The sequence below is a fragment of the Aspergillus fischeri genome, genomic scaffold, assembly GCF_000149645.3.
Source record: "Aspergillus fischeri NRRL 181 1099437636249 genomic scaffold, whole genome shotgun sequence".
Taxonomy (NCBI): Eukaryota; Fungi; Ascomycota; class Eurotiomycetes; order Eurotiales; family Aspergillaceae; genus Aspergillus; species Aspergillus fischeri.
In genome coordinates this window covers 1664334-1686272 of record NW_001509770.1, presented here as the reverse complement: position 1 = coordinate 1686272, position 21939 = coordinate 1664334, and the positions used below count along the sequence as shown (strand labels likewise).

The following is a 21939-nucleotide window of genomic DNA, read 5'->3' as shown; positions in this document are numbered from 1 at the left end:
GGAAGGGACTATGCGAATATGAGAGCCGTAGCCTGGCTATTTGCTTATTGGAAGACAATAGTCGTAAAACTCTTACATGCCTCATAGTATACCCTACTGCAACAGACATGGACCCTCCACAATCCCCGTTGGTCTTTGCTACACTTTGGGGGACATTGCTGTTAATCAACTTCTATTTCGTATCTTGATCATTAGAGATGATAGACAAGTGCAGTAGACAGAAAAAGAAAGAACAGAAGTAGAAGATTATGCCTTCATCTCCTCCACTATCTGCTTAATCAACTGCTTGACCTCCTCATCCGTCATAGTCGGAACCCCCAGCAACTCATTATCATTCTTGGCCCAGCCAGCCGCGCTCTCCGGCTGCGTAAGCGTCCACCGAATCATAGCCCCAATAACCTCAACCGTGACATTCCCGACCTTGAACTGCGCCATCGCCCCCTCCAGCGCCTTTGCGGCATCCTGACTCTGCACGCTCCAGCCCTCCTTGCCCAGAGCCTCCTGCGCCAGCTCGCCCACCTCCTTCTGACTCTTCATGATACTGCACACGTAGCACGTCCTGTTCTTGGTCTCGTCCGCGCGCAGCAGAGCATTCGCCACGGCTTTGCCTACGGACGAGAGCAGTGTCCAGGGGGTGAGACGCGACCCGTCATTCAGCAGATCGATGCGCTTCTTGGCAAGGTCGATGTTCACGAACCCCGTCCGCAGACTCAACTCGAGGAAGGCCCCGGTCGAGATGCTCGTGTAGGTTATCCGGCCGTCGGCGGCCACCTGGCGGAGGTAGTCGTTGACCTTTGCCTTGCCGGCAAACACGGGCAGGGCGCGGCAGTTTGTGGCGGTGGGGTCGATGCTGAACTCGGCGGGGATGAAGCGGTGGACGCCAGCGGCGACGGATGCGTCGATGAGGCGGATGGCGACGCTGGGGTCCGGGGTGGAGGTGGCGTCGATGAAGGCGTCTTGGCCTTTTAGGGCGGCGGTTAGGGAGTCCAGGGAGTCGAAGTCGACGACTTGGGCGGTTACGCTGGTGGGGAGGTTGGGGTTTGGTTTGCGGGTGAGGACGGTGATGGTGAATTTACCAGTGTCGAGGAGGGCGGTTAGGATGTTGGAACCTGCGTTGCCGGTTGCCTAGCTAAGTTAGCACATGATGAGGGGAAGGAAGATGAAGTGACGAACCCCTGCGAGAGCGACGGTTTTGATTGTCTGCGCCATTGTGTTGTGATGATGATGGTATCTTAGACGTATACTGTATACACAGGTAGATGTGGGTTGTGATGGCTGTACTTTGTAGTTTGTAGTTTGTACTGCAGTTGCTTGATTGCTATAACTTAATCAACTTGACAACTGCGGGGAGGGGATATATATATTGCACATTTAACTACCACCCCGGTATACAATTCAGATCATTTCTAATAATTAGAAATCCAAGACCGTTGCTGATGAAGTTTGGTAATAGCAATAAGGTTATCCTAGTGCCTTCTGCCGCTGCGCCTCTCTGTCTATGACGCTTATAAACGCTGACTTCAAACCGAGACACTTACAGACTTACAGTGTATATCAAAGTGTTCATTGAGCCGTGCAGTTGGAAGGTTTACTGATACTTGGCGAAATATAGTGCCGTTTGCGGTTAGCTATCCCTCATTAATAGCGCAGGGTTGCACTTGATTGACCTCCACCTGGGGTTAGGTTCGGTGCAATAGGCTAAGAGTTGGAGGTATGATAGCATTATCCATCAAGGTACTGTTGGGTCAGGACCTTTAGCTTGTCATATCAGCACCACATGGTCTGGTGATTGATCGAGCTGGTTCCACTAGCCTACAGGTACCGTGGACCCTTCACTACCAGTATCTGCATTAGGCTAAATACCGACCCAGGACTGGAGGAACTGGTGGAGGCTGTGTCTGAAACAATTCTCCGTAGTGAGGTAGCTCCACAGGCACTTGCACAGCCAAAGTCAGGATCTCCTGTCAGCCATTTATATCATAATCTTCGCAGGGCCGAGGGAACAACAGTTTCGCATGGTCAGGAATGTGACTCGACTCGACTGAGATATGGCTAACATCAAGGTAAGATTAGGATGTCTGACATGATAGTGCCTAAAGCGATCTCAAAGTTCATTCTCGCAGGTGTATAGCCTGAATCCTCCATATAGTGGTATATGTCTCTTCTAAGAGCCTTAGGCTGCGTGGACCATGGCTGGATAGCATCATGTCTGGTCGCGGCGTCTGCTGATAAGGTCTATCGAGCCTAGATCGAGGACCGTGTGAGCAGTCCAGAAGGAGTGCTAACTGCAAGCAGAACTGACGAGAATATAGCAATTGGATCCAGGAATCCAGGTATTCAGCGCAAGATAAGAGATCGATGATGCCATTGCAATCAATGTAGAAAATAAGCTAATCCCAAAGTGAGTACTAAGCCAATGTAAGGCTGCAGCACTTTGCATTAACGCACTAGAGTCTGTGATTATGCGGAGACTGGAGCACTCAGATTACTTCTTCTATCTCTTCAGTTCTCATCCAACCATTTAGGATTTTAAAATCGATAGGAGCATATCCATAGATCGTCTGCCACGTGTTATTAGACGGATCGCGCTCATTCCGTGAAAAGTGCAGAAAGGTTTGGTCACGGTTTCGGCTCAACTTGGCCATGTCCTCCTCCGTCGTTCCAGGCGGATAACCGTCGCGCGGGCGAAACACACCGAGTGGCTTAATGCGTGCTTCGCCGGGGACGAGCACTGCTGGTGCCCTGGTTTCCATGTAGTCAAGTGTAGGGCTTGCGCCAAGTTTTAAATCCATGCTGAAGTGGCTGCTTTGACCTGCGTTTACTGCCTCCCCGTGCATTTCTTCTAACATCATGATTCGTTCGCCCATCGTGGCGCCGATATCGCGCTTGTAAAGCCCCTCTACCTGATGCGCTTGACGAAGAAGAGCGAGTGCTGTCCGTCGAATTGTGGGCTCGCGACACCTGACACATGTGAACCAAAGCGGAAGACCAACGCTGAGTTCAAAAGTAAATGGTGGTTGGGTGCCATCATGCCGCGCTGAACCGCTTAACGCAATGCTAGATTGTTCAACTATCGTTTGGAAATTTGGCAGATAATCATCAGTGGTGGTCCGCGCTGGCGATATGCAGACCCCGAGCATGACGAATAACATTTCATGGTAAGACAGGAGAAGAGCGCCGGTACTGACTTGCGACGGGTCTTTTGTGGAACAAGATTCCATCAGATTGGTAAATGCAGTGTGCCAGCTCCGTAACCTAGCTGACAGGGTTCGTCGCTGCTCCATCATTTCTTGGGATATACAGCAGGCATGCGATTTTATTAGATACTCTTCGCAAGCTGATTCAAACAGCGGGATCTCTATAGCGAGGATAACGATGGCCTCCCGAGCAGACTTGAGGGAGACAAAATCGTGTGTGGATGCAAGTTCAGTCACTCGAAGTAGATTGCTCATTAGAACGCCAGCACTGAGAGTGACTGCTCCTAATCGGACGAAAATCGGGATGATTGTATCCTTTAATATGGAGATTTTGGTTGCGCTCATGGCCCTGCAAGCGAGAATGAGCTGCACACCTTGACCATACAGGCGTAAAGCTTCCTCCATACCTCCTAACATGGCCTCGATGCAGATAAATAAGACGCATGTGATGAGTCCAACAAAGGTGTCTACAGACCCGCGTTCAATTCCCCGGCGAACCGCAGCCACTGAGCGGGAATACCACTCCAACGCGTCTTGTTGGTTCTGGTTGAGATCGCGAGAATGATTCCGATGTCGAGAGACAAGATCCTGGCCGGGATCAGGATTCTCAAACAGTGAGCTTATAGCGATCATGGCATCCCACACAGCAGGTTCACTCCGGCAAACCTGCGGGACAATCGTGCGCCAGAAATCAACATCCAGTCCACCGCCAATGGACGCTGCGGCGTACTGGAAATAGTAGGCAAAAGCGCGACGCTCTCGCCATACTGTGTTTGAGGATAATGAAAAAGAGTTGCCAAGGATGGATATTGCAGAAGCTGAGGAGAAAACCGTGGAGGATATTGTACTTTCATACTCGCATTTGCGACCAGTGCTCGTGCATCGGAGACAATGAGGCTTTTCTTCTCCACATTTGACCCTTCGAACTCTGGAATGCGGTTTAATAATTACACTTTCTGTGAGAAGAACGGAGGCACCAACTTGCAGGTTTTACAACCCCGTTTTGATCTCAGGGGTCGTCTGACTGAGTTATCTCCGAGTCGCAAATGGGCTGCCGTGCTAACGGACATAATGATAACACTCCCGAGCAGTGACTCCCATTCTAGCCAAGTCAATGCAGGATTTCGTAAGGGCGATAGTTCTTCTGCAGACAGGTGATCATTGATTGCATGTATGCAATGGAACAATGCACGCGAGGTTGGGAAATCTGCTGGAGGACAAACATGAAAGTTGATTGGCCAGAAAGCGGGGAGCCTGATTTACCGGAAAATCATCCAGCCGAAGCGATTACAAAGCATCAGGTATCCTTAGTAATTCTGAGCGGAATAAGCCCGTCACCTTAACCATACTGATGTCTGATGATATGGGCTGTACACGTCATCTTGGAGATTAATTAGCAATCAGGTTCTGTCACATCCCTTCTGGAGACGTTGGATTCTGACGTCTCAATCGGGATCCGAGATATCCTGCGGTTTTACTAGGCGGAAAATGACAATATCGGCCATGGGTTGACAAATCCAGGGATAGGGATAGTGATATTGAATGGCATCATTCACGGGAATGATGAGATGACATGGTGCTACACATGACAAGTTATAAAGCTATATTGCTTTCCATACGGAGGAACAGCCTTGTCTGAGAAATCCTCAACTCATCTATCTTTTAACCTTCACCAACTAACAAATATCATTGCCAAATGTCGCCGAAAGTAGCCATTGCGGGAGTAAGCACATCAACCAACAGATTCTATTGTCAAGCGTTGCTAACATACGTTTGCAGGCCACTGGCAACCTTGGCCCGGCTGTACTCAACGCCCTGCTCAGCGCCGGCTTCGAGGTGACTGTCTTGACCAGGGCTGAAAGTGACAGAAGCAACAACAACTTCGGCCAAGCTCGTGTGGTACCAGTTGACTACACCTCCTTGGACTCCTTGACAGCAGCCCTGGAAGGCCAAGATGTAGTCGTCAACACCCTCGGAGCTATCCCCCGAGACATTCATCTCCAATTGATAGACGCAGCCATCGCAGCCCAGGTCCAGCGCTTTATCCCCTCAGAGTTTGGCTCCGACACAACCAACGCCACTGCAGCCAAGCTCCCAGTCTACCAGGACAAGGTCGCCATCCAGAAATACCTTCAGCAGAAAGCAGCCGAGTCTGCAGGCTCGTTCTCCTACACCCTCCTGATCAATGGCCCCTTCCTCGACTGGGGTCTGACAGTCGAGTTCCTGCTTAACTGGCGGGGTCCAGAAGTAGAGCTATATGATGAGGGTGAACGAAAGTTCAGCGCGACGACGCTCGCGGGAACAGCCAAGGGGGTTGTTGGCATAATCAACAACCTCGAGGCCACGACAAATCGCACAGTGTACATCCGTGAAATTGATGTCTCTCAGAGCGAGCTGCTGAAGCTCTCGGGCAAGCAGTTGCCCACAAAGTCCATCAGCACGGCAGAGCTGGAGGAAGAGGGTTATGCCGAGCTCGCCAAACCGAACCCTAACCCCGGGGTGTTTGTGTTCAATTTCCTCAGGCGAGCCATTTTCGGGAAAGGGTGCGGCAGTCTTTTCCCTGCTGAGAGTCTCAGTAATGATCTGCTGGGACTGAAAACGCTTAGCAAGGAGGAGCTGCAGGAGATTGTGTCCAGGTCCACGAAGTAGTTGTATGTAGACCTTTACTATCCTCGCAGATTGTCAGTATGCCATTATACTAGAAGATAGCTCTTCTAAGGATATACATTCTCTTGCTCTGATGTGACAAACGCAACTATAACCTCATCCAAACAGAGACGCAGGACAACTAAAAGCTAGGTTCAAACGGCCCCTTCAACAACCTCAACATCTCCCTCGGATCGTCTTCATCCACAATGAAGCCACGGGCATACTTCGACACCGAGGTCGCAATCACAAGAGCGATATAGGCAACATCGCCCCGGATCCGTCGCACATCGTCTCTCATCCACAGATATACCCGCAAGGCATGATCATATCCAACCCGGTTCTTTTCATCCAGATCCGAATACCGCAGAGCGCCTATCTGAAAGTCTCCGTAAGCTGGAAGGGCGGGCTCATCCGGCACAGCTGGGGGGTCTTTAGTGTCAGGGTCGACATATGGCCAGATGTTCTTGCACATGGACGCCAGCCGGATTTCCTTGTACCAAGCTGGCCAGTCGTTGCGTTCTGTCAGGATGATTGGCTTGGATGGAGCGGTGAGCAGCTGGCTTATGTTTTCATTCATTATGGGTACAGCCAGATGAAATGGAGGTTCCCAGATCTATTGAGACGCACACCTCCGAGTGTCACGAGTGTATCTAGCAAACAATGACGTGCTTGCCAGTTGCCACCAGTTATAGAGCCTGAGGCATGAAATATAGACTTTTGTAGGAGACCTAGATCAGCTGACTTGCAGAACCCTAAGAAGCATCAGGCATACAACAGATGATGATTATACTTGTGAGGAAGATATACTACCAGGGGTTGTCCACGTACTAATATCTCAATTTCCATATCGGTGATCGGCATTGATAGATCCACCTTCTGCCGAGCCGAACCTAAGCTTTGGGAGGCTTCTTTTTCAGGGGTAGATTCTGATTGAAGGACTGATCAATCTCCACGTTTCCCCAGATTTCTCCGCAAATTAATCGGATTCTTCAGGAGAATTCACAATTGAAGGACGACGTGCAGCAGGGTTATCTGAATGGGGGCCCGACGGGGTGTCCGTCCAACAAGGTGCTGATTGAGAATGTGAGCTTCCGGAATGTCGTCGGCTCAACTGGCGCAAATGCTAGCGACTATTATATTCTCTGTGGGGAGGGGTTGTGTCGGGGTTTTACGTTTGAGATTGTGCGTATTACTGGGGGTGGTGTTAATAGTAGCCGTAATTATCCTGCGAGTGGGTGTCCATAGCTGTATATACTGAGTCAGGTGGGTATACTCCATAGATCGATAGAATAGAATAGACAATTCTCCTCGTCACGCTGACATGTCATTAAACTAAAGGAAGAGGCTGTACTGTTCGAGGTCAAGGATGGATAGCCTACAATATTTACTCAGGAACTTTCATATGAAGACTCCATATTCAAAACATCAGTTACGTCACAAAGGAAAGACATTGACAACTCCTTATCCTTCCACCAGCGGAACTCCAAGGCAACCCAGCATGGTATACCATTGTCCATCACTGGATGCAGGATCCCTCCAATACCTGATGGATCTCGGAGTAAGTCAACCAGGTTTCTCCTTTTTCAGGTTTTTTTTCTCATTTTAATTTTATTGTGTAGTGTCAGCACCAGCCCAAGCTGGATAGCCAAGTTGCTGTCATCTGTCGTAGTCATATCGTCATGATTCGTTACATCAATATCTTATCAGTTGCACTGAGGCATCAGAAAATATCCTCGGGCCATCGAAAGTCCTCGTCCTTAGGTTGCGTCTGGCCCGAGTTCTGCAGCTGTGCGTTCTTCACCTTCCAGAGCTCCCTGGCTAGCCGTCTATCTACCTTTGCAGCGGTGGCAGCTAGGTTCTTCGGGAGTGGAGGCACAGGCGGGATACGCTCGTGCAAATAGCCGCGGCTGGGGGTGGACGTTGGAGTGGGAGCGCCGGTCATGTCGTCCAGTTCCCTCAGATCTACGATCGGATAGTCCAGGTAAGGCTCCTGTTGAGGCTCGTTCTCGCCGTTCGGTTGCTTCTTGTGCTCATTGAGATGGTTCTCACTGGCACTGGAGCCGGCGGAGCGAAGATCTGAGCGTCCTTGCTTCATGCGGAGACATGGCGTCGTTCGACTCCGCGAGGTTGATCTTCGTCTATGGGTGGAGGGCGAGCGTGTGTTTGAGCGTAGTCGAGGTTGGTGTTGGTTTCTTCCTCGATATTCGTGCTCTTCTTGCTGGGATTGATCTTGCGCCCGCTTCCGCTCGACAGATCCAGGACTGTCACTCTTTCCCATTTTGGTCGCCTTTCGGGGTGTGTTGGTTTCGTGAGAACGGGCGGGTTCTTCATACTGAGATTTCTTGTTAGGAGAATCCTCAGTCATTTGATGGACCTTGTCACGGACTGACTTTGGATCCGGCGACTTTCTCTTGAGGGATGGGCTTTCCACAGTCGCCAATCCGTTTCCCTGGCTCTCAGCCACTCGTCGGACATTCCCAGACGTCTCGGACAAAGCCGCTAGCTCGACTGCTTGCGAATCAGGCACTGTTGTGGCATCATTTTCGTAGAATCGCTCCGAAGGTAGCGTTGGGAGGGCTCCGGGCACGAACGGTCGATGATAGGGTCTCTCCTGGCAGAGTGTCCTTACCGGCTCCTCCTCCTCCTCCTCGCCCGTCAATTCGCGCAGCTCGCGCCTTGCACGTTCAAGCTTCCCCTCAAGATCACTGACCCGCTTCAGCAGCTTGGTCTGCTTCTGTAGCTCCTTGCGGGATCGCGATTTGCGCACTTCGGGACGATCCAAGTCCTCAGATCCTCGCTTGATATAGGGAATGCCTAGCGACGACTTGGCCTTGCGTAGTTCCTGCAATGAACTCCGAATCGAGCTTCCAGACCCGTATCCTTCTGTGGAATCCTGTCTCGAGTGACGCCCCAAAGTCTTGCTGCCGTCCGACTGCGCCTGACTCGCTCTACGAGAATGCTGTTCCGCAACAGGCGCACTCGTCTGCATGCTCTGCATATAGCTTCCCTTGACAGTCCCCTTGTAGCCTGCCTTCTTAAGCTCTGCATACGCCTTCTCCGCCTGCGCTCTGGCATCTCCTTCCGGCCGATGCTCGGACTGCGAGCCGCGCCAGATATCAGACACATTCCCCCACACCCCAAGCGGATTGAACGCCGATGCAATCGCCCTCCCAAACCGAAAGATACCAGATGACCTCTGACCTGCACCGCTATCATTCTGCCCGGATGCGCCCGCGTCCCCGCGTATGAAGATACTAGGCGGCTTTTCGCTCACGCTGTCGTTCATGTGCGCCTCGATGAAGCGAGACGGTCGGCCACGGCTCGATTTATCCCCGCCACCTCCCTGCCGTCCGGTTCGACGAGGTGAGCCATAACTCGAGTTCTTGAACGGCCAGCGGTGATTTCCATTGTCCTTTGGTGCGGGATTCTCTTCGCCGGGTTGGAGCGGCCAATCGTTTGAACGGCGCCGCTTGGATGAGTGCGCGGACGGCGAGTGGGGAGGTTGCTCGTCTACATCAGATTCCTCTGCGTCGTCGAAGCGTCCAGATTCGTCCGACGGCCAGTCCGAGTCCGCGGCAGAGCTGCGCGAATGCTTGCGAGAATGGGACGGGTAGCCATTGGAGCGTCTGTAAGTCGAGTGGACGGCTTCTTGCAACTGGCGGTCCGCTTGGTGGGGGTCGCTCTCCAGGTGCACCTGGACGTAGGACATCTAGCAACGAAATCGATGAGTAAAGCTGTTGTGATCAATGGACCGCAACGTGGGATAGTGACGCGCAAGGGCGCGGGGGGACAGGCAATATGTAGCCAAGAAAGGGTTCATAAGACAAACCTCCGCATCAATCTCCCTCGCCGTCATGTCGACTGACCGCCCTCAATACTCGTGGTCAATGATATGTTAGAGACTGCAAACATATAGAACGATCATAATGATACACCTGGAGTAGGAGAGTGCCAAAGGCAAAGACCACCGGTCTCCGGGGCTAGAAGGCGGGGGAGTTGTTGTTGTTATGTTGTGATGTGTTGTTATTGTTGATGGTCTTGTTTACATCCGAGGTCTGATCAACTATGCGCCAAGCGCGCGCGATGGGTTTCGATTAAATAGCGGCTTCAGAGATAAAGACCATTTCTATCCATGAGTACCCGGAGACTGAAATAAACGAACACAAAGATGTTGACTCGAATGCCTCGCGTCCGCAGGGAATTCTCCTTAGACGAGACCGTTGGAAATGAATGTCTTGGTCTGACATGTGCCCTCGGCTGTGTCCAGTCACTCAATTATGCAGGAGAACAGGCGAATGGGTCGATAGATTTCAGTTGACATTTTTCATTCCACAGTCAGGCAGATAGATCCAATTGATTCTCCAGTCTCTAATTGTAAATGTAATGTGGGAACAGTGAAATGGTAGCAGGTAGCTTGGGAAGGCTCGCTCGTCATACTGAAAGGTTGAAGGTGATGATTATATACGTCAAGAATCAGATTGTCTCACGCGTCAAGCTTATATGTCAACTGGAACAGGAATCCCGTGTCTGAGCTTATGATTGATCGTATTGGGTGAACATCTATGACTGTCTGAAAAGGACACGGTGCTCTGACGCGGCCAGCAGATTTTTGAAGCAAATACAGGAAATAAAGGAATGAAGTAGCCAAAAATAAACCCCAAAATATCCACCAGTTGCTAAAAAGAACCAAGAAACGAGCAGTACGAGAGCATGGCTCATGCTCGATAGAACTATCGAGCTTTGACTGTCAGCAGGTATAGAGTCACACGCTCAGACAAGCTGCCAAGTAAGAATGTACAAAAGAAACTCTGATGGCGGCAACCGGTATGATCGGATAAGATCAGAGAAAAGAAAAAACTGCCGGCGTCCAAGCCGAATACACAAGAGTACAATAGAGAGACGTTGAATCTTCCGAAACGAACATAATCCTTCAACTGACCAACACGTTGGCTCGAAAGTCGTCACATAAATTGGAAATGTTCCGGAACGCGCTATGGTAGCGCAGGCGAAATCTTCATGACCATTCTTCCATTCGCTCGTTTGTATGCCATCTCATCACGCGAATCGGTGTAGAATGGGAGCCGGCCATAATCAGGCTGCTTCCGACCCATGCTAGGGTATTGATCCATATCAGGCCGCATGCCATTGTGCAGAGGACGCTCATCATTGCCGAAGGTTTCCTCGTGCGATCGCTTGGATAGGGAATGATTCGTTTCCCACAATAGACGCTTTCCAGAACCAAGGTCGTGATGCGGGCTCTGCGCGTTGGGCTGAGACGGGTGGGAATATTCTCCAGAGAGAACTTTCAGAGGCGGGAGCGAAGTTACATGGTTTGCAGGAGTCGGAGCACGAGGTACCGGAGGTTGCGACAGGGTAGGGTATGCATTCGCGTCGGAGGGGCGAGAATCAGTACTTGTCTGCATGTTCGGTGCCTTTGGCGGCTCCAGGCGGAGAGGAGGTAGGGCTGCCTTGGAATAGCTTGGACGTTCAGCCGGCAGGCGTGGCTGGGGGTATGGGTAGCCAGAGGGAGTGGCGTCGTACTCGGTGCCATTGGAAGGGTTTCTTGAGTGAGAATAGGAAGGGTGTGGAGAATACGTGTTTGTGGGAGTGGCCGACTGGGGCGTTGGCGGCAGTTGGGGAGCCGGATACTGGCTTTGCGTCGCTCCGAACGAAAGGTGAGACTGATATGTAGATGTCTGCGCCGAAGTTGCTGGGTTGTGAACGGGAGCTGGAGCGGGAGCTGCGGGGGCAGCTGGAATGGATCGTTGGTATGGCTGCGCGCCTTGGAATCCGTAATCGCTCGCAGACGGCCGTCTCTGTGCATCAGAGCCATAGGGGAAGGAGGCATCAGCGGTGGTACTGATGCTAGTGGAACGAGCACGCTCGGCCGAGTTCGCCGCGTACATGTCAGGGGTGGTGTATCTGTCGGACCGAGTAGCAAAGACCCTCTCATCATCGAAGTCGTAATCGTCGGTGCGCTTCTCACCGCGGCGTCTCATGCGCACGTCCCGTCGAATACGAACTCGGCAGCCTTGCTCTGCAATGATGCGGCTGAGCGATGTGCTTGTGGCCAGTCCAGGGAACTTCTTGGCACTGTAGACGGTGAACGGGACCGACTTGACTTCGAGACGGAAGTTCAGATGCGACTTGGGTGCTGATGGTTTGGTCAAGTTGATGCTCGAGTTGACGTCAGGCATTGGCGTGTCCTTGTCCGCATCCTTGACGTCCTTGATCTCTTCGTACAAGTGGAAGCTCAGCCGATATCTACCCTCGTGACGAACGGACAGGTCAGGAAAGATGAAATAACCGGCTTGCTGTGGACGGTCGAGGTACGCTACGCCTGCTACCGGAACTCCTGTCAGGACCGGGCATGTTGGAGGTCCGGTGAGTCGTCCTTGCGCCATGGGACGAGCCGTATCCAAGGTAGCGAATAGGAAGAAGTTGGCGTTGTAAGCGAAGGTTATGTCGGTCTTGTGCAGATCATCATTGGGGTCAGACTCGAAGATTCGCAATTCAACAACAGGCGGAGGATCAACCGGTCGACGGTCGGCAGAGGCTGTGAGATGTCACCATTGATTAGCTCGACGTCCAGTGCACAGCAATTGTGAACAGCAGCAGATCATACACTTGGCACCAGCACCACAGGCTCTTGCACGCTCCGGCTGCTGCATCACACTGAGCTTGTATGTAATCTTCTTGCCCTCGCGAGTGATTCTGCTGACGGAGCTCTCCGTCTCATTCGCGGGAGGCATTAGAGGAGGTCTGGTCGCCATTTTGGCTCTTGAATGGATTTGAAGGAGATAGAATAACTTGATGAGATCAGTATATACGAGATCAAGAAATCACGGAGGTAGATGATGGCTATAGTGATGGCATCATATCGCTTTCGGCACTGACTTGTTTTCACATATATAATTAGATGGATAGGCGCTGTGTCGACAATTGACAAAGTCTTATAATATAAACGACCCGAAATTTGCAACAAGCGAGCTCCCTCCTTCCCGAATCGTTGGACTTAAAATGGTTTTGACAGGACGGTTGGACGGACTAGTCAGTTGGCTGACGTATAAAGTCTAGAGAAAGATTCGATGGAAGAAAAGTTAAAAGGAAAAGAAAATAGAGAAACATAGAACAAGAGAAAACCGAAAGGGCCGGATCTGTTGCGTGTTGTGTGAGCAACAGATGCGGCAGCCCTGGGCGCTGGAGGTGAGGGCGATGATAGAGTTGGATAGATTGAAGATGGAGAAGATATCAAAAGAGCGGGAGGGGGCATGGGACTGGGGGAGCGAGTTGCAAAAGTCGGCTGTGCCGTTAGTCGACTTTTGGCGTGGACTAGAGAGGTACTTTGGTGCTAAGTACACACTTTACCAGGGACTGTGTCGTCCATACTAACCGGCTGTGGTTAAATGTGGAGGTGATGATCAGTGACTTGAACCACAGCTACCGACCCTAGGGTAATCCTTCCGTCCTAGTTGCCTTTGCTAGGAGCCCACTCTTCTTTATTACCATGAAAGAATGAAGTGGCTGTCGAAAGTCACGACGAAGATAACCAGTGTGAGACATCGAGGACAAGCGACAAGCTGAGAAAAAGCCGATATTCTCATCTTCCACTAGAAGGTTCAGTGTCTAACACCTTATTAACTTGAGCATCCGGAATACAGTACGTACGGTCGAGGTACTGCGTATGGGTACGGAGTACTCCGTATTGTCACCTATGCAGCACTGATGCAGATACTGAGCCAGAGCAGTGGATCCTGGGTAAAGGTCTGGAAGACTGGAATGGGATGGTGGAGAAAAGAGGGGCAGCCATGACCGATCATTGGAGCCTGGAGAGGCCACCCATGCTTTAGGTTTAAGGCAGCGGTTAACTCGAATGAGCAGCCACTGGCAACTGGTAAGTCGAGGCCGATCTGAGCGCAGATAGCACATTCCATTAAAGGAGCATAGATAATTTACAATGCGCTATACCAGAGAGGGAGTCTGAGAGCGAAAACAAGTGACAGATCTATCATGTCTTGCTGAACAACTAGATAAAGATTTTTATTACCACGTGACTTGACTTCGGTGTTTGTTACTGCACGAAAATCAAGGATTAATTTCCCATTGGGCTCTGACATAACCCAGTCCAGCGGATCGGACTCTTTGTCTCTTCCCAAAACCTGAAGAACGGGACGACGAAGAAGTGAAAGTGGTCTATGCGTCTTAGGGTCGCCGTCTGCAGATTTCAGCCGAGAAATCCATGGCGCTCAGGCTTCATCACTATCGGGGTGGATGAATTCTTCTCCAATAATACAGGTACATCTGTAAGAAAAAAAGGATTGGAGTCAACCACGTTGTAAATCTGGGATTGATTACTCCATTAATACCTAGCTATTTGTCTGAGCATGCTATCTGTTCAGCACTTTTTCAATAGAGTCCATTCATGAATTCAGCTAGAGTGTCTTGTGATTCCAAATCCCAAATCCTACTCCTGCAAATCATCATCAGTTTAGGTCGATTTATCGGAGCGAGAAAAAGAGAATAACAATGCAGCTGGCAAATGGACCAGCCGTAGTACTAGTCATCAGGATCGGGGGTTTTTGAGAAACCGCAGTGAGACTGAATCTGCAACCTAACAGGCCAAATCGCCTCGCTTCTTCGGATGAATGCACGAGACAAAGTGAAGTCAGCACTAGCAGGGATATCCATGTCAATTTTGGCTGAAGGAAACACTTCCAATTGGGTTATGCAGTACACCCTTGTTAGTGTCGAGGTGATTTGATGTTAATGTCCGACCCGTCTATTTTGGTTAAAGCAGGTTTTGTTTGGTATCGGTCTTACATGAATCATGTTGCTTGACCGAGGTGATCAGCAGCAGACTAAGGTCTCGACAAAAGAAATCCCACGCGTCGATCTCAAGCGGAAAAAGAATCACCATCCTCTGTCTATACGATCAAGTAAGAGTAATGACAAGTCTGTGATAGTCCCAAAGTCCAACCAATGTCGCTCCTCGGCTTCTGTCATGATGATCATCATTTCTTGGGTATCGGACGGAAACTTTCAACAAAACCCACTTCTGGCGGTCCGCACCGAATAGTGAGACGGGCCCGCCTCAAGCCGCCCATGGACATTCCTCTGGTTGGTTGTTCTTTATCACCCATACAAAGACGGCCCAATCAGTAATAATAATACGGGCCTAAGGTACAGGTGGTTTCCTCATTCCAGACGTCTTCTAGACATGGAAATTGCCAAACATCACCTCATTGTGACACTGAGACATTGTCAACTGAGCAATAACCGAGGAGAGCCTCGTGCACAACTAACGACTGACCAGGGGGGCAGGGGCCTGTGATAGTCCGAGATCCGCTCTCTGTATCGCTGTGGATGAAACTAATACTACCTTAAGAGAGTTTCGTAGATGACTTTTGGTCTTCGGATTGTTCTGGATTGGGACATTGCTCCGGGAGATCTGCATTTTCTGCCTCAGGCTGTGTTACTGTTACCACCTCGATCACACCCGACCCGACGATCGTTGTATGGGATTCCAATTACGTATCGGTCAACACTAACTATCCAGAAAGGTATGCTGATGCAGCAGTAATAATAATAGTAATAATGCACCAATCTGTCGGTCAAGGAACGTGTCCTAGCCTAATTAATAATATTTCTTCTTCTGCAGCATCCAATCGTCATCTCCAGTATCTTGACGAACCAATCACAGAGACACATGTACGTAGTTCTACTGTTCAATAGTTAGTTAGCCTTGAAGACAGCTTACCAAGGAATTACCAAGCACTTTACCTAAACTAGGTTACTTCAGGAGTTCGGCCGAATACAAACAAAACTCGGCCAATGATTCTGCAAGGCTTGCACGCCATTCCCTTCATTTTGACATAATTCGAGATTCTAACTATGATTGGCCCTCCAGTCATCATCCAATAAAGGAGAAATCGGCCCATTCTGATTTCAGCTACAGCATACTCCGTAGACTCATAGCACAAGATACCATTGAACAAGTGGCTGATTTCCAGTTCTCAATCACAAAACTCGGGCACTCAGGCACTCAGCACTAGCAGTCCGCAGTCCGCAAAGGCAATCCCATATCTCGGTACGGAGTACCCCCTCGCATTAAGGATGAGCGCGATCGTCCAGGATGCATGTTTCTGAAGCATGTTGCTAACCAATACCCAGACTGTCGGGTCTATCCCAGATGAGTCTGAAAAGGAGATTAAGCATTCCAGCATTCCTGAATGTGACAAATCGCTTCTTTTAACCTTTTCCGAGCAATATACTCCTTACTAAGTATCTTTTGCTGCTTAATGGGGTGGACTGGGAGTCAAACCGCTATGGAATCTGTTCAGAATGACATGATACCACCCCTCTTACTCCGTAGTTTTGCTGATTAGGAATGAATGCTCAGCGCTATTGATGAATCATTACGGAGAAGTCAAAACTCCGAAGGCTCTTATGGAGTACTCGGTAGATAGGGTCTCCGTGCTCTCAAGCGCAGTAGCGCCGTTTATGCTGCACGGAGCTCACCCCTTTCTGCTTATCGAGTAACAACTTTGCTGTATTCTATCCAGCTTGCTCACCCTGATATATGTCATGATGTCAAGAAGGCTTTCGATTGCCATCCATTGGTATGATACCGCAATGTCATGAGCAAAGATTATGCAGTACAACCGTTAAAGCTGTGTGATGCTCCAACTCAGAAGCCAGAACGGGGTCGCCAAGCACCGAAATAAGGTGGTCGGATGCATGCACGGAACAGGTCGAGTCCCCAGATTCTACCCCTAGACTCTGGTTTATGTCTTCGAAGCGAGCCTAGCCATATTCATTGTAAGAAGCATTTCGGTGTCTCAAAGCGCCTGCGTGATTTGGCAGCTCTCGGCTAGCAGCAGAATTATAGCTGTCGATTCCTCAACGCCCCCGTTGTACATCACTCACAATGACACAATGACACAATGACACAATGACACAATGACACAATGACACAATGACACAATGACACAATGACACATTGACACATTGACCCCTATTAGCGCGCCATTTGCATGCAGAGTAATACCTCATGTCTGTTGTGTATCGAGTGAATAGTGAGCCCTCGCTTCTAGAGTTCAAATCTGTAACACGAAGCCTTGATCTCGAGTCGGGAAATGTGACCTGTCAAGTTTGCATCGCAAAGGCCTCGTATCCGAAGAACTAAGGTAGCACGGACAATATCTAATCCATCAACCGAGTAGGTTAGAGCGAGATCTCCGTCGGCTTTTACCGTCTTTTGACTGGGAGGGAAATTCTCTTCTTGGAGGTGATTCCGGCGTTTTATATGTGGCGGGTGTAGTAAACCAATCCCGTCTACAGATAACCACCATATCTCCGTACTCCACGTACTTTAGACAAGTTCGCTTAAAACCTACAACTCTATGAAACTGTTTACCCTACTCGCTTTTCACGATAGATATCTCTGGTTTGACGGCCGTTAAGTCTGTGCGCTTCCTATCCAACCAAGAGTCAAGACATGTCCACTCCTAGAGTCCCCAGTCTTCTTTCGATTTCGACAAGGAATAAGGATACAGTCAACAACAATGTCAGTCGACTGGCTGATTTAATGTCGCGGTATAACTATTCTTAGATTAAGCTTCGCGTATGACAGGGCCAACGGCGAAAGTGACCCGAAACACTATGACTTGTGTGCAACAGCGGATTCTCAAGCACTCTGAGCTTCAATGGCACGCGCAACAGCTATTTCCAAAGTATCCATATCCGGCGCATGGATCTTGCCATTGTCTCTCATCTCGTAAAGAGTCCCACCCTCCGTCCAGATCCTGCGCAAGGTAGCCACAACCGCCAGTGGATTATTCGCCTCCCAAAGCTCCTGCTCCAGCTGCTTCAGCTCCGTCAGCGACGTATACTCCCGCTCCCACTTGGCCTGAGTCTGCCGCTCAAACTCGGCTAGGATCTCATTTGGCGTTGTGGTGAATGAGTTGACTTTGAGCGCCTGGTTGCAGGAGGCCTCGTTGTTGATGATCGCCGCTACCAGGGCTTTGCCTACGCTGGGGATCGTTAGCTCGGATTACATCAGGAATAAGTCCATGCGACGTACTCGCTCATAGTTGTAAGGCTGATCCGCCCATTACCATCACCAAGTAGAACGGCTTTCTTGTTCGCGACATCGAACGTCCCCGCGCGAGGGCACTTGCTTGCATTCTCCAGGTAGAGGTCCGCGTACGGGCCCGTAACGAGGTAGGTGTGCTCGAGTCTCTTTACCTCCTCTCGGATAAATTTCCGCACCTGCAGCTTGAACTGGTGCGGCTTCTCGTGAGCCGACTGCGGCCCGTACTCGATGTCGGTGCCGTACTCGGACGGGAAGAATCGAATGACGTTCGGGCAGGACTCGGCGATTCGGATGAGGTTGATCTGAGCAGCAATCATATTTCGACCCAAGCAGCTTACGATTGTGTCGAATCCTGGGATCTGTGTCAGATTGAACAGCATGGTTGGTTTAGGGAAGAGCAGTGTACCTTGATAAGCTTCGCGAACGCGCGCTTCATCGGTCAGGTCGCCGACGATGATCTCAACTCCATGGTCTTTGAGCCATTGGATCTGTTCTTTCTTTGTATTGATAGTGTTCTCAGAGGTGAAGATAGCGACGCGGTCGAAAGAAGTTGGAGCAGCCGCTGCAATAGCTTTGACGATGTATCGGCCAATGACACCAGTTGCCCCAAGGACTAGGATTTTACGCAGTTGACTGGGCATTTTGAGTATAGGACACTTGATCCAGGTATATACAGGGAATTGAAGGCACAAAAGATTTCGTGTTGAGGAAGACAAAGATCGGATTTCTAAGCGGTATCTAGTGCGGGGATATCGGGTCTACTCCAGAGATGGTGTTTGCCTGCGGGGGCGCCAGCGGCCAGCTTACCCCCAAAGCGATATTATCAGGGCCAGATGGGACAGATTGTGTCTCAACGGCCATAATATATGGCCGTCCGACTCTGCCATGATGTTGGCATATTGAGGTTCTGGCTACAAGAGCAATGAATCCAGTTCTGACCCTTCACTCATCATTCTATGCACCTGGCTCGGAGGAGCAAGTCCTCGACGCATCAATAAATACGTGGCGCAATATCGAGCCCTTTTTCCAGCATCATCCATTCTTCTCATTACCACTACATTACCAGATATCACCGTCCGTCCCTTTAGCGTGCTGCGCGCGCGGTTGAAACCAGCTTGTGAAGCCATCTGCCGCATTTTCTCTCAGAAAACCGAGGATACAATTGGACGCAAGAACGATTTTCTGCTACATGTCTTCTCACACGGAGGATGCAACACGGCCATCCAGCTGGCGCTTTCCATGAAGGAAAATTCGGACCCAGACAGGTTGCATCACCTCCCTCTAAAAAGCGTCATCTTCGATTGCTGTCCTGGGGAAACCGATTTCCGCCGATCATACAATGCCGCTGTTCTATCTCTTCCTCAGGGTGGTAAGTTGGTCCAGCTTGTCGGCAGGGCTGTGTTGTACACGACCGTGGGGACGATCACCAGCATCCAGAACATGGGGCTTATGAGTTCTGTCAATAACCTGCGGCATCAACTGAATGACGAGGCGGTGCTGGGGCGCCAGGTGCGAAGGCTGTACATGTTCTCGCAAGCGGATACCACTGTCGACTGGCGCAATGTGATGTCACACATGGAGACGGCTCGAGAGCAGGGATATCAAGCTAATGGAGTTATGTTTCGGAACAGCCCGCATTGTGCACTGATGCTGGAGGATGAGAAGAAATATTGGACGAGCATTAAGCAGTTTTGGCGGGAGGAGGATCTATCGTACAAGGTTGATGGTCCTGCATCTGCTCTTGAAGGTGGCTCGACAGACAAAGACTGCTCATTACTTCGTAGTAAACTGTGAGAGTCGAGGAATAGCAGAGATGAATAGAACTCTAAATACTATACTCAGTGTTGTCGTTCAGTGATATCTTAACTATAGAGGTGAATCCAGGAATCTGATTGGCCGCCGGCTTGTCAGCGCAACAGCCGCAATTGCTCATCGCTCGCTCCCAACGTGTTGTGATCTTCTGCTCTCTTGACTCGGTCACGCTTATGGATCTGTTATCGGTCCTACCGGGCTTTCAAACACGATCATACGCTCATATTATACCCCCTCTCGAGCGAAACAGAATTACTCTCGTCGACCTCATCACCCTCGATAATCTCGAAATCGCGAAACGCGCTCACGTTCCCCCCGCGGACCTTCGCCAGCTAACCACTCAACTTGTCAAGGCGTTGCACAGAGATGTTGGATTTGAAGAGGCTTGTGATGGGGACGATGCTGACGAGCCGAGCTCCAGCAATGACATCGAAAAGACTCTCATCCCTGGTCCATCGACCAAGCTAGACTTGTCGCGATGGAGTGCGATCAGCACTTTGGACCCCGCGTTGGATGAGCTACTCAATGGTGGTCTGCCGACCGGCTATTTGACCGAGGTGACTGGAGAAAGGTGACCTACCGGACGACATACGTCTTGTTTGCTATTTCTGACTGTGCGAGGATGTAGTGGGAGCGGCAAGACGCAATTTCTCCTCAGTCTCCTTCTAGCGGTGCAACTTCCAGAACCTCGAGGTCTCGGGAAAGGCGCCATATACATCTCGACTGAGGCTCCGTTGGCGACATCGCGGCTGTCGCAGCTCTTGGAGTATCATCCTTACCTTTCGACCCTCCCGAAAGACCGCGCCCCGACACTGGAGAACATCCTCTCCATCAACGCGATGGACCTGGAATCCCAAGACCATATCCTCAACTACCAGTTGCCCGTTGCGATTACCCGCTACGATGTCGGCCTCGTGGTCATCGACTCAATAACCTCCAATTACAGAGCAGAACATACATCTCACAACGTTTTGGGCCTGTCTACACGATCCAGGGAACTGGCAAGACTGGGCCAGATGCTGCGCAACTTAGCCGTCGCAAAGAAAATCGCAATTGTCGTCGCAAATCAAGTCTCGGACCGCTTCGATCCGCTCGAGAGTAACGCAGCATTGCGGCGCGCCGCCGCATACGGAAATACTATTGTCTCATCCTCGCCCGTATCGACACAACAACAACCGACGACACCTCTACACCGCGATTTAGCCATCGCTTCACCCCTTCCCGCTGCCCGATCCAGGCCTCCAGAGTCCGGCAATGCCGAACTATCTCCTCATATCACGATCGCACCGCCGTCCTCATCGCCAGCCTTCCCATCCTCGCCGTTCATGGCGGACGACAACCCGTCCGAGCAGCAGCCGCAAGACTTTGACGGGTCATACCTGATCGGCAACCCTGTGCGCAATGAGCTACTGAGCCTAATGCACCAGCAACGATTCTTCACTGGGTGGGGCGATACGCCGCAGGCTGCCGCGCCGCCTTCACCATACTACTTCTCCCGGCAGCCGACGCACAAGACGCCCGCGCTGGGGTTTGTCTGGTCGTCCCAGATAGCGTGCAGGATTGCCCTGAAGAAGGAGGAGATCGCGACCACCCTCGATCCTTCTTTCGAGCCAAAGAGCACAGACCTGTTGTCGCCAGCTTCACAGCCGCACGAAGCAACTAGACCGACGCCAGACAGTAAGGAGCAACAAAGCGATCACCGCGTCTTGGAAACAAGCTCAGATGTCCCACCCGTACGGCGACGGATCACGCCCCAACTGGCAGCACCGGACATAATTCCCCCTCGCACGCTCCGAAGAACTATGAAACTGGTCTTTGCGCCTTGGACCGCCGGGAGGGTGACGACTACCGTCGACAAGGACGGGAACTCCACCGTTTACGTCCAGGATGAGGTTGAATATACCATCTGGAAGGGAGGTTTGAGGAGTGTGGAAGCGCAAGAGTAGACGATAGTCAAGAATTAATTCACCCGAAGCTACTGATCCCTTAGCATCTCTGTATATCTCTGAATATTGGTAGATGATTTATCAATGTACCATAGTTTACAATGAAGAACTTGGCTGCCTAGACTCGGTCGCTCTGTTATGTATATCTCCACTAGTGCTAGCTGCGGCGGGCGGCGGAAGCTCTTCTGCGTCCCCGCATTTGTATTCCTTGTTTTCTCCAGCCTTACGACTCCTCTACCCA

The 21939-nt window shown here is 50.7% G+C and overlaps 8 protein-coding genes across 8 annotated transcripts, besides 2 other annotated features; 2 read left to right on the top strand and 6 right to left on the bottom strand.

The window, feature by feature from the left end:
• Positions 1-246: 246 nt before the first annotated feature.
• On the bottom strand, positions 247-1209 carry NFIA_013100 (aromatic alcohol reductase; the record flags this gene model as incomplete). Its single annotated transcript, XM_001264517.1, has 2 exons — positions 247-1125; positions 1174-1209. The coding sequence occupies 2 exons, from the start codon at positions 1207-1209 to the stop codon at positions 247-249; spliced, it is 915 nt and encodes a 304-aa protein (XP_001264518.1).
• Positions 1210-2480: 1271 nt separating this feature from the next.
• NFIA_013090 (uncharacterized protein) lies at positions 2481-3830 on the bottom strand (the record flags this gene model as incomplete). The annotated part of the gene is made up of 1 exon (XM_001264516.1): positions 2481-3830. One exon carries the CDS (start codon positions 3828-3830, stop codon positions 2481-2483), a length of 1350 nt encoding a protein of 449 aa, XP_001264517.1.
• A 1063-nt stretch (positions 3831-4893) lies between these two features.
• On the top strand, positions 4894-5846 carry NFIA_013080 (aromatic alcohol reductase; the record flags this gene model as incomplete). Its single annotated transcript, XM_001264515.1, has 2 exons — positions 4894-4920; positions 4977-5846. 2 exons carry the CDS (start codon positions 4894-4896, stop codon positions 5844-5846), a joined length of 897 nt encoding a protein of 298 aa, XP_001264516.1.
• A 139-nt stretch (positions 5847-5985) lies between these two features.
• Positions 5986-6707, bottom strand: NFIA_013070 (uncharacterized protein; the record flags this gene model as incomplete). Its single annotated transcript, XM_001264514.1, has 2 exons — positions 5986-6402; positions 6675-6707. 2 exons carry the CDS (start codon positions 6705-6707, stop codon positions 5986-5988), a joined length of 450 nt encoding a protein of 149 aa, XP_001264515.1.
• An 859-nt stretch (positions 6708-7566) lies between these two features.
• NFIA_013060 (putative nuclear RNA binding protein) lies at positions 7567-9555 on the bottom strand (the record flags this gene model as incomplete). The annotated part of the gene is made up of 1 exon (XM_001264513.1): positions 7567-9555. The coding sequence occupies one exon, from the start codon at positions 9553-9555 to the stop codon at positions 7567-7569; it is 1989 nt and encodes a 662-aa protein (XP_001264514.1).
• A 286-nt stretch (positions 9556-9841) lies between these two features.
• Positions 9842-9889: a microsatellite.
• Positions 9890-10837: 948 nt separating this feature from the next.
• veA (sexual development activator VeA) lies at positions 10838-12619 on the bottom strand (the record flags this gene model as incomplete). The annotated part of the gene is made up of 2 exons (XM_001264512.1): positions 10838-12402; positions 12472-12619. The coding sequence occupies 2 exons, from the start codon at positions 12617-12619 to the stop codon at positions 10838-10840; spliced, it is 1713 nt and encodes a 570-aa protein (XP_001264513.1).
• A 4151-nt stretch (positions 12620-16770) lies between these two features.
• Positions 16771-16858: a microsatellite.
• A 674-nt stretch (positions 16859-17532) lies between these two features.
• Positions 17533-18581, bottom strand: NFIA_013040 (aromatic alcohol reductase; the record flags this gene model as incomplete). Its single annotated transcript, XM_001264511.1, has 3 exons — positions 17533-17878; positions 17929-18292; positions 18347-18581. 3 exons carry the CDS (start codon positions 18579-18581, stop codon positions 17533-17535), a joined length of 945 nt encoding a protein of 314 aa, XP_001264512.1.
• Positions 18582-19179: 598 nt separating this feature from the next.
• On the top strand, positions 19180-21698 carry NFIA_013030 (putative DNA repair protein (Rad57); the record flags this gene model as incomplete). The annotated part of the gene is made up of 3 exons (XM_001264510.1): positions 19180-19723; positions 19852-20323; positions 20381-21698. 3 exons carry the CDS (start codon positions 19180-19182, stop codon positions 21696-21698), a joined length of 2334 nt encoding a protein of 777 aa, XP_001264511.1.
• Positions 21699-21939: the final 241 nt, after the last annotated feature.